At 39.9% G+C, this 12,177-nt stretch overlaps 1 protein-coding gene across 4 annotated transcripts in view; it reads left to right on the top strand.

The window, feature by feature from the left end:
* The window catches only part of itsn2a (intersectin 2a), a 26,554-nt gene continuing 14,377 nt past the window's right edge, over positions 1–12,177 (top strand). For all 4 annotated transcript variants that reach the window (XM_058056368.1, XM_058056369.1, XM_058056370.1 and 1 more), the window contains exons 1-6: positions 1–138; positions 3,293–3,372; positions 9,171–9,263; positions 9,339–9,402; positions 10,446–10,621; positions 10,702–10,899. In XM_058056368.1, coding sequence (XP_057912351.1) covers positions 3,366–3,372; positions 9,171–9,263; positions 9,339–9,402; positions 10,446–10,621; positions 10,702–10,899 — 538 coding nt within the window. In that variant the 5' untranslated portion in view covers positions 1–138; positions 3,293–3,365. The remainder of the gene's footprint in view (positions 139–3,292; positions 3,373–9,170; positions 9,264–9,338; positions 9,403–10,445; positions 10,622–10,701; positions 10,900–12,177) is intronic.

Raw genomic sequence — 12,177 nt, forward strand, 5'->3', positions numbered from 1 at the left:
CTTCCTACTTGATGCCGAGGGAGACACCCACTTCCAGTACACGCAACCCGGCGGCGCTGTACGCTCGGTCCCTCCTTCCCCACTTGCTAAATTACCATCCTGGAGGTCGGACTACCGCTGCTGGTCCTTGTGCAACAGGTAAAAAAAACCGTTTTGTGCATTTTTTTTTGGGGGGGGGGGTGTTATCGTCATCGACGGCGAGATAGTGAGCGCCTATTTAATGTATGTGCTGTATTGCTGCAACACGTCTGACATGTTACATGTTTACACGTCTGAAAGCGGTCACTCCGTTGCCGCTGTGACACTGACATCTGCTGAGAAAATCCACAAATAGCCTGCCATTGCGACTTAAATGGAATTTATTTGTTCCCCCTTGTATTTGTTTAAGAGCATTTGCCAACACCAGCCCGACTCCCAAGCTTTATGTCAACACATATTGGGCCCGTCTCCAGTTCAACAGTCTTCCATGAATGCCTCATGAACTGATGAGATCCAATACAAAGATTGGACCTTTGCAAAGATAGTAACACTCTAATTTTGACTGACACTGTCACGGAGGTGTTAGCTTAAACATGACGAGATCATTTCATGGCATTCTGGGTTGAATGAACATTGGTGACATTTGCCAGAGGATATTTTTGATTTACTATTCGTTTCTTGCTCTTTTGTTCCCACAATTTCAAACAGGACGTTTAATTTTTCCACTTATATCGCCACCAGATGGCGCTGCTTTTTTCCTAGTCAAAGCACGCAGCGCCAGATAGCGACTGAAGCGAGCAACAAAAAGACACAATGTAAAGAGATAGATACTACTAAATAGTTTTAATATTAGTTTTAAATGTATCAAGTGTTTACAGCACATTTTTGGGAATGTTGTGAGTTTTTGTTACCAAATGTATCTTTTTAAATTGTTAGCACCTCAGTGACACTGTCAATCATAGCTGTTACTGTTTGTTGCTGTTGTTGCCGCCTCTCCATGTGATGGTTAAGCAGCTTTGTTTTGTTTTTACAGCATATATTTTGCTACTTATGTTTTATTTTTATACTATTTGTGACTCTTCCTACAGTTTTGTTAGTCCTAACAAGGATTGTGTGTGTGTATGTGTGTGTGTGTGTGTGTGTGTGTGCTGCTGTGGTGGATGTCTCACAAAAGATAGAAAAGGAGATTTAAAATTGATTTTCACCTGCAGTATCACAACAGAGGAAGAGGAATATGAGTGTGAATACACACACACACAAACACACACTGGCTTCTTTCTTCAAGTGGCTTAGCAAAGCTTCCTGGGTGAAAACAGGATCACCCTTCTGTGCACACACACACACACACACACACACACACACACAGAGTGATGCATTGATACGCACATCCGAGTGGAGAGGCGCGTGCAGGTGTCAATCAGCATGCATGGAGTCAAAGCTCCTCTGATTCCTTCAAGTAAAGCAGTGTGCTTTTATTGGACTATTCTATCGTTGCAAACATGAAGAAAACTGTTTCCTTATTGTGCATCGTTGTTGTTGAAGCAGATCTTGTGTTTGACAGCACCCATGCTTTACACACCTCTGGGCGCACAAGTGTTTGTCAACGAGGGCGGATGCTGTTAAAATGTCTTAATTCATAAGTGTTTGCACAAGACAAAAGAAAGTACATAGCAAGTAAGGCAGAACGAGTCAGGCCCAGATCCAGATACAAGTACAAATACAGGCCCTAGTTATTGAGTAGCAATATTATTTGAATGTACATTATCACTGCCTACAGGACTGGAAGGGCATGACCCGGTATGAAATTGTGAAATTATGATAATTAGAGTTGTGCCTGGAAGCAGAAGCAGCTGACTTATTAATGAATAATAACAAATAGCTTCAGTAAAACAATAAATACAACCATTGATCATTTTCTTTGTTGATGAATCTGAAGCTTGTCGTTTCAATCAATGTGTGGTTGGGACCTCAACATATCTAGAAAAATGGCCGTCACTGTTTTCCAGAGTCTAAGGTGACATCTGTCACTAGCTTGTTTTGACTAAAACACAAAGCTAATATGGATGACTCGGGAATCTAAAAAATATTCTCATTTGAGAGGCTGAAATCTGAGGATATTTAAATTTAAAAAGGATTAATTGAATCATGTTCTATTAATTTCTTTATATTTTCAATTTTTTCTTATTTATTTATCTTTAGTTATTTTTATAATTTTTTTAAATTATGTTCTATTTTTTATTTGTTTATATTTTTTATTTATTGTTAGTTTTAGTTATTTATTCCTATTTATATTATTTTTATCATTTTTTTGATGATGTATTTATTTGTTTATATTTTTATTTATTTTTATTTATTCATTTGTAATAAATATATTTTTTTTAAAACAATTTTTCATTGATTTGTTTGTGACCGCACATTTTTTAAAAATTATGTTTTTATATTTTTATTTGTTTATATTTTTTTATTTATTGTTAGTTTTAGTTATTTATTTACATATTTAAATTAAAAAAGGATTCATTGATTACCAAAATGGCTGCACGGAGAACGAGTGGTTAGTGTGCAGGCCACACAGCTAGGAGACCCGAGTTTGATTCCAACCTCGGGCATCTCTGTGTGGAGTTTGCATGTTCTCCCCGTGCATACGTGGGTTTTCTCCGGGTACTCCGGTTTCCTTGCACATTCCAAAAACATGCTAGGTTAATTAGCAACTCCAAATTGTCCATAGGTATGAATGTGAGTGTGAATGGTTGTTTGTCTATATGTGCCCTGTGATTGGCTGCCTCTTGCCTGAAGACAACTGGGATAGACCTTAGTGAGGATAAGCAGTAGAAAATTCATGATTACCAAATTAGTTGTGGGTTAATCGATTAACTATCGCAGCTTTCGACACAACCTAAGATGGCATCTAGTTGAGCAGAGAAATGGATGATGGGAAATTGGCCAACATGAGCCATCATCCGTCCTTGGACACGATTGGAGAAACTGGCAGCGGCAGAAGCCAAAGCGTCAGTCTTTTCCGGAAGGAACAATCTCTTGTGTTGCAATTGAGCCAAGTGAGGACGCGGCCAAGATGGATGTTGACAGTGCAGAAGTCTTAAACGTCACCAGGGAAATCAAGATAGACGGCGCCCACTAAAGACTCCTCCTGCCTCGCCGTGTGGTACAGCAGACAAAGATATACAGTATGCGACGTCCCTGTAGAATGTCATTTTGTTCTCCCTGTTGATCCGCTCTCTTCGGACACGCATGCCTTGAACACCTCTCTGGAACAGACATGGAACACACTCAGTCATGTCACTTCCTCTCTCTGCAGATGCCTGGAAGTTAGCCAGCCATCCAGTTAGCCGTGTGGAGGACTCTCCTTCTCTGCACCTCCACCTGTAGACATGAACGGTGAGTTACGCCCCTTTTAATTCATTTTTGTTTTTTTCCTTGTTGGAATACAATTTCTTTTCCTAATATTTTAACTTTATTCTCATAAAATTCCAGCTGTTTTTCCCAACTTTTTTTTTTCTTCTTTATTTCGAACATCATCTAAAGCACAACAAACCAAACATAAATCAACACATATAAAAATACCTATGCATATATTCATATATAAACGTACACATGTTCGAAAGGGAATGGGAAGAAGTCAAGACTTATCTAGTCCCACCCCCCCAAACGACCCAGATTCCAACCTCATCCCAACAAAACATATATTATTCCTTGTCTACAAGAATGAAAGAATGATTTTCTTCACATATTTTTAACTTAGAATTTTTTTTTATTTGTTTTTTTTTTTTGGTTCTCATAATATTACATCTTTTTATTTGATGCTATTATTATGAACGGCACGGCGGACGAGTGGTTAGCGTGCAGACCTCACAGCTAGGAGACCAGGGTTCAATTTCCACCATGTTCTCCCCGTGCATGCGTGGGTTTTCTCCGGGTACTCCGGTTTCTTCCCACATTCCAAAAACATGCTAGGTTAATTGGCGACTCCAAATTGTCCATAGGTATGAATGTGAGTGTGAATGGTTGTTTGTCTATATGTGCCCTGTGATTGGTTGGCGACCAGTCCGGGGTGTACCCCGCCTCTCGCCAGAACACAGCTGGGATAGGCTCCAGCACCCCCGCAACCCTCGTGGGGAAAAAGCGGGAGAAAATGAATGAATAAATAAATAAATATTTTTACTTTATTTTACTTTAATTTTCTTCCCGTATTTTGATTTATTCTCATAACCTTAGAACTTTTTTTTTAATTTGTTGTTTTCGTTCTCATAATATTACATCATTTTATTTGATGCTATTAGTATGATTTTTTTTTTTTTTAGTTTTCTTGTTAAATTGTTTTATGGAATGTGCTCCAGGCCAAATAAACACAAACAGCCCCCGTGCTACACTTTGTACACCCCTGTAATCTTCGGGGACTGACCCCAGCAAGGTTATTTGTCTCATATTGGTAAAACTACAAGGCTACGTGACACGTACGTATGCTAGCATGTATTCCAAAGCATTTTGGCCATGGGGCGCCACACATGTCATTTCACGGCTGCATGGATGGGAATTAACGCCAGCGCTCCTGACTTGAACCCAGGAGGAGGAGAGCAGCAAAACATCCCCGTGGCAACCGGGCTTGTCACCCCCTGGATTCTTAATAACGCCAAGCGGCTAAGATGTGTCGTCATGAGCGCCACGCTTCCCAAACAAGCGGCGAGCGTGCAACACGCTCATTAAGAAGCAAAAAAATAGAAGTCTTTGTGCGTCCATCATGACATCAGCGTATCACCGTGTGACATTCACCCAGTCATGGTGCCTCGTATGTAAATAGTCACCAGAGCCCCCCGCCCCCCAGGGCAGGTAGGCAGGCAGCACCAAGACAACGGCGCTCACAAAGGGAAGTAAAACAACACTTTTTGTGTCGCAGTCGGTTGAAAATTCCACACAGGCTCCTCTGCTGCAGAAGCCGTTTGTATTCACTCATTAGTGGAAGGACCCGTGTGGATTGAGAGCTGTTTAATATACGCTCTGTGTGTGAGTGACAGTGTGGATGCAGTGTGGAATGGTTATCAGGAATCATGCTCTATAAATTTCTTTATATTTTATATTTTTTCTTATTTATTTATCTTAAATTTTTATACATTTTTTTAATTATGTTTTATTTTTTATTTGTTTATATTTTTGATTTATTGTTAGTTTTAGTTATTTATTACTATTTATATTATTTTTATAATTTTTTTGATGATGTATTTATTTGTTTATATTTTTATTTATTCATTTGTAATAAATATAATTTTTTAAAAACTATTTTAAACTATTTTATAAAACTAGCCTTAAATAGCCTTTAAACTATTTTAAAACTATTGATTTGTTTGTGACCGGGTGGCACGGTGGTCTAGTGGTTAGCGCGCAGACCTCACAGCTAGGAGACCAGGGTTCAATTCCACTCTCTGTGTGGAGTTTGCAGGTTTTCTCCGGGTACTCCAGTTTCCTCCCACATTCCAAAAACATGCTAGGTTAATTGGCGACTCCAAATTGTCCATAGGTATGAATGTGAGTGTGAATGGTTGTTTGTCTATATGTGCCCTGTGATTGGCTGGCCACCAGTCCAGGGTGTACCCTGCCTCTCGCCGGAAGACAGCTGGGATAGGCTCCAGCACCCCCGCGACCCACGTGAGGGAAAAGCGGTAGAAAATGAATGAATGAATGTTTGTGACCGCACGGTTGTGGTGTGGTTAGCATGTTGGCCACGCAGTCAGGAGATGGGAAAGACTTAGGTTTGACCCACCGGCAGCTAGATGAGCTCGCCCAGTACATTGTTTAAAAAAAAAAAAAAAAACAGGCTTCACTACACATCTTTTTCGCCAATCGGGCTCGCTAAAAGTACTTTTAAACGGTTTTAAACGGTTGTCCATGCCTAATCTAAACAACCCCAAGCCGCCTGGACTGCCAACCTTTCCTTCATAAGGCGCTTGGCATCGTCCCACTTCCTCACAGTTCAGCCTCTACGATGGTCCCTGCGGGGCTGTGCTAAATATTTAGCCGCCCTATACGACAGTAGTCACATCACCGAGCAAGATTAATTACTTAGCACGTTCTGTGCCTGAGTTATGCTGACAATTACAAAAGTGGGTCGGGACAGCCTGGCAGCTTTGCATACCTGCACAGGTGCGTTACCATGGTGATTCGGGGGAAAGAGCGAGACGGTTCCGCTCAAGCAGTGAGGTCAACTTCTGCGTATTTCTGCTTCTGCTCGCCTCTATTTAGAAGGCATTGCTGATCCAATTACATCCTGAGGCCAGGGGACCTCTGGGTGTGTGTGTGTGTGTGTGTGTGTGTCTGCCCGGCATGCAGCGATTGGATGTTTGGGTTAGTTTTGGGGAAGTTCCATCATGGGCAGGGTGGCATTTCCTGTAGCAAGTGTGGAGGAATAAATGGGAATGCTAAATGTTGTAACACACACTTATCTTTATGCACGTGCAGTAAAGTCATAAAAACACACCTGGGCCAATAAAATACTAATCACACATCGGGTTCATCAACACTAACATCAACCAATAGGTTTGAAATATTTAAAGCAGGGGCGTCCAAACGTTTCCCAGCAGGGGGCCACGTTGTGAAAAATGAATCATGCTCAAAAATATTTCAAGATATAAATTGCATATCAGCCATGTGATATGGCAGTGCTTTGGTAATGGTAATATAGGCGAAAAAGTCGTATTTTCATAATATTATGGCCTTATTGCTATAATATTAGAACATTTTCACAAACGTAATTGTCCAAAAATAGCATCTTTATTTTATCTTGTTTGTTTCTCATAATATTGCAACTTTTTAAAAATATATTTCAATTCTTTGCTGATAAAATTACATATTTTTTCCTGATATTACAATTGTATTCTTTGTAAAATATATATATATATATATATTTAAATCATTAGAATACATTTTGTCTCATAATATTTTGACTTTATTATCCAAAAATGACAGCTTTTTGTCTTTTCTGCTGTTCCTTTCCCACCTATTTCAACTTTCTTCTCTTCAATTTTCCTCTGGTAATTTACTTACTTCCATATTTTTTTACATAATTCTCATAACGTATTTTTTTTTCCTTTTTTGGCCTTTTATTATAGATCAATAGGATTTAACTTTTTGTTATATTTTACAAGAGCTGTATTGTTTTTTTCTGGTGGAATTGTTTTATGCCAATGTATTATTATTAAAAATAATTATATACATATATATAATTATATTTCATGTTTGTATTTTATATTATTTTATAATTTATATTTTGGTGGGTTTTTTATATATTTAGATGTATTTTTTGTGTGATCAGACATAAATATAAATCCATACTGTGAATATATCTAATATATAATACGTACATAAATAATAATAAATCCTCCCAAAAATACGTAAATTGAACAAACATGGCGTTTGGAAATTCCAATTTCCTCTATAAATCCTTACTTTCCAAATGAGAATGTTTCCTGGTTGTCCACCTCTGACAGGATTATGCAGATAACTCACTTTGATGCATCACGTTGTTGACATTTATCTGGCGTTGGAAGTATCGATTATTCTATCGTGAAGACTCCATTTATCAACTCCTCAGCTTCCACTGACGTCCACATCGAGCATGGCGTCAATTCTCCTCATCATAAAAACCTCTCCGCGGCTTTTTAAAGCACCCAGACGATGTTAAATCATTCCGCCATCTCATCCTGTTATGATTTGATGAAGTCCTTCATGAGTAATTGATCGCTATCGCCGTCTTTCCTATGAAGAGCGAGCCTTTGAGAAGTAAGGAGTTTTCCTTCGCATATTTAATTCACAGTCCCATCCCTCAAAGTACCTTGAGAAACTGTATAAGCTCGAGTGAAAGGAGCTGACTCCTGAGTTTTTTTTTCCGACATCAATCATTGGGGAGGGCCAATGCGAGGGAGGAGGGGGCGTCATCTTTTTGGGGTGGGAAACGATGCGGCATCAATAAATAAATAGCATAAATCTGGGCAACAACAAGAAAAGTTCTACTCATCGTTGGAGAATTAAGAATTTCAATTCACCTCAATGCACTTCCATGACGGCTGCACGATGGTCGAGTGGTTAGCGTGCAGACCAGCGTTCAATTCCACCCTTGGGCATCTCTGTGTGGAGTTTGCATGTTCTCCCCGTGCATGCGTGGGTTTTCACCGGGTACTCCGGTTTCCTCCCACATTCCATTTATATTTTCAATTTTTTTCTTATTTGTTTATCTTTAATTATTTTTATAATTTTTTAAAATTATGTTCTATTTTTTATTTGTTAATATTTTTGATTTATTATTAGTTTTAGTTATTTATTCCTATTTATATTATTTTTATCTTTTTTTTTGATGATGTATTTATTTGTTTAGATTTTTGTTTATTTTTATTTATTCATTTGTAATAAATATAATTTTCATTGATTTGTTTGTGACCGCACGTTTTTGTTATTATTATTATGTTATAATTATATATAATAATATAATAATATAATTATATTATTATGTTATATTATTATGTTATAATTATGTTCTATTTTTTATTTGTTTAGATTTTTGATTTATTGTTAGTTTTAGTTATTTATTTACATATTTAAATTAAAAAAGGATTCATTGATTACCAAAAGTATGGCGGACGAGTGGTTAGTGTGCAGGCCACACAGCCAGGAGACCTGAGTTTGATTCCAACCTCGGGCATCTCTGTGTGGAGTTTGAATGTTCCCCCCGTGCATGCGTGGGTTTTCTCCGGGTACTCCGGTTTCCTGCCCCATTTTCCAAAAACATAGGTATGAATGTGAGTGTGAATGGTTGTCTGTCTTTGAATGGTTGTTTGGTTGTTTGTCCAGAGTGTACCCCGCCTCTCGTCCGAATACAGCTGGGATAGGCTCCAGCACCCCCATGGTAGAAAATGAATGCACTTCCATGACGACAACTCGTTCCTTGTCTTGATTTTTCTTTGGAGTTGAGCAAGAAGGAAGAAGCAGCATACCATGCACTGTCATGACACACAAAGTATCATAATCCAACCACCATGATTTTTATGTACGCTTACCAGGGTTGATCATGTGATGCCGGATTTGTGGACATTTTTATTTTTAGCTTCAAGCAGCATATCATGCATTGTCTCGACTCATTTGTTGTCTAGATGTTAAGACAATCAACTGTACATTTCTGTTTTGTTATCCAGGTGGATCTGGCACATGGGCCATCACTCCAGAGGAGCGATGCAAACACGACAAACAGTTTGACACCCTGGCCCCCGCCCTCGGCTACGTCTCCGGTAACTCAACATCCTGTATGGAGTTGTCGTCACGTCTGCTTGACGTAACATTCCTTCCTTGTTGTCCGTGTACAGGCGAGCAAGCTAGGGGCTTCTTCCTGCAGTCGGGCCTGCCATCATCTGTCCTGGCTGAGATCTGGTATGTTAGTTAGTTGTATAGCTTGGTGATGCATCGCAGCTAGCAGCATATCATCTTGACACTTTTATGTACTCCTTTCCTAGTTTGATCATCTGATGCCAACATTGCGCCCTTATTTGTCCATAGATGTTCCATATTTTGGCTTGAATGTCTTCTTCCTGAATAGCATATCATGTAGTATCTTGACTTTGTACTCAGTTTTTCTGTGTACTCCAGGTGTAGTCTGATGATGCCACTTTACTTAAGGTCTACCTCATGAGTTCATTTTCGAATAACAACATACCATGTAGGGCGGCACGGCGGTCGAGTGGTTAGTGCGCAGACCTCACAGCTAGGAGACCAGTGTTCAATTCCACCCTCGGGCATCTCTGTGTGGAGTTTGCATGTTCTCCCCGTGCATGCGTGGGTTTTCTCCGGGTACTCCGGTTTCCTCCCACATTCCAAAAACATGCTAGGTTAATTGGCCACTCCAAATTGTCCATAGGTATGAATGTGAGTGTGAATGGTTGTTTGTCTATATGTGCCCTGTGATTGGCTGGCCACCAGTCCAGGGTGTACCCTGCCTCTCGCCTGAAGACAGCTGGGATAGGCTCCAGTGACCCTCATGAGGAAAAAGCGGTAGAAAATTAATTAATTAATAATATAATTTTTATTGATTTGTTTGTGACCGCACGTTTTTTTTAATTATGTTGTATTTTTTATTTGTTTATATTTTTGATTTATTGTTAGTTTTAGTTATTTATTTACATATTTAAATTAAAAAAGGATTCATTGATTACAAAATGGCTACACGAAGTACGAGTGGTTAGTGTGCAGGCCACACAGCTAGGAGACCCGAGTTTGATTCCAACCTCGGGCATCTCTGTGTGGAGTTTGCATGTTCTCCCCGTGCATGCGTGGGCTTTTTCCGGGTACTCGTTTTTTTTTTTATTATTATTAATTAATGATGAATGAACATACCATGTAGTGTCTATCTTTTTGGAAAATCTGGAATAATGGAATTTAAATAATAATTCCGATGTGTTTCCTACGCTTCTCTGCAGGAACCTGGCCGATATGGACAGCGACGGCAAGATGGACAGACAGGAGTTCTCCATCGCCATGAAACTCATTAAACTCAAACTACAAGGGCGGAGCTTACCCTCAGCCCTGCCCATGGTCATGAAGCAGCCTCCTCTCGCCAATTCCGCCGCCCCCGTCCCTTCGTCGGCCCGCTTTGGTAAACACACAAAACGCCGCACAAAAACCAACCGTAGTCGGGTTTCCGTCCATCTTTAAACGTCCATGTCCTCCTTGCAGGGATGGGCTCTTTGCCAAACCTGTCTGTCGGCGTGTCGTGTATGTCCGCCATGCCCATGCTAACACCCATCCCGGCTAACACCCTCATGCGGCCGTTGGCGCCCACGCCAATGGCACTGCCTCTCATCACCTCGCTGGGAAACGGCGGATTTCACAACTGCAACCTTCTCAGTCCGCCTCTCGTTCCTAACGCCGCAGGTTTGTTCCTCAGGGGGGGGAGCCGCACTGGGCCGAGACGAAGCGTTCCCATTATCCCACATAAGAGTCCATTATCAGTCTCATTATTAGAGCCCTCTAAACATGAAATAACACCCCTATAGTTACCTTTAAGATAAGATATCCCTTTATTCGTCCCTCAGTGGGGAAATTTGCAACTTTACTGACCAATCATCAGACGGCATTGTGTCTCGCGCCACCTTTGGGTATTTCTACCGCTTTGTACCCAGTTAGTGCTACAACTGTTATCTTTTGCCTTGAAAATGCTACATTTTAATATTTCAAAGCCTGTACTGGATTAGACACGTTACACAATGACGGTATATTATTTTCTTGCCAAACATTACATAAAAAACTCATAAATATTGTTTTCACTACTTTTTGTATGAAACCTTATCATTTATTTGTGAGGACACATTATGTTTATTAGCTTATGTCAGTGGTACTTCTTTTTTTTCCCTTTTCTACTCCATCCCTAGACCTAAACTTACTAAAAAAAAAACATCATGCATTACCGTAATACTAATATATACATAGTACTCATATTCAATCATGAGACAAATGGTTAATAATCCATGCCCCCCTGCGAAGATGCTTTGCTTCACGGCGGCCATGTTTTTCAATCCATCTTGTTCAAATTTCACACATGTGCTTGTCGGACCCCATAAAAAGTGTGTACCAAATTTTGCGGTGAGTTTTTTGTGGGAAATATCATTTCATTCAATAACAGCGCCACCGTGTGGTGTATTTTTCAACAAATAAACACAAATAAATAATAAAACATAATAAATAAATAATAAATAAATAATAGACCAGGGTTCAATTCCACCCTCGGGCATCTCTGTGTGGAGTTTGCATGTTCTCCCCGTGCATGCGTGGGTTTTCTCCGGGTACTCCAGTTTCCTCCCACATTCCAAAAACATGCTAGGTTAATTGGCGACTCCAAATTGTCCATAGGTATGAATGTGAGTGTGAATGGTTGTTTGTCTATATGTGCCCTGTGATTGGCTGGCCACCAGTCCAGGGTGTACCCCGCCTCTCGCCCGAAGACAGCTGGGATAGGCTCCAGCACCCCCGCGACCCTCATGAGGAAAAAGCGGTAGAAAATGAATGAATGAATGAATAATAATAAAAATAATAAAACAAACAAATAAATACAGTCTGACTGCACATATCTCCATGCGTTTATTGCAAAGGAGCGTCTTTCAGCAGCTATTAGCCGTCATGGCAATCAAGTACAGCTGCTGGCACGTGTATGAA

The sequence above is a fragment of the Doryrhamphus excisus genome, chromosome 19 (genome assembly GCF_030265055.1).
Source record: "Doryrhamphus excisus isolate RoL2022-K1 chromosome 19, RoL_Dexc_1.0, whole genome shotgun sequence".
NCBI lineage: Eukaryota > Metazoa > Chordata > Actinopteri > Syngnathiformes > Syngnathidae > Doryrhamphus > Doryrhamphus excisus.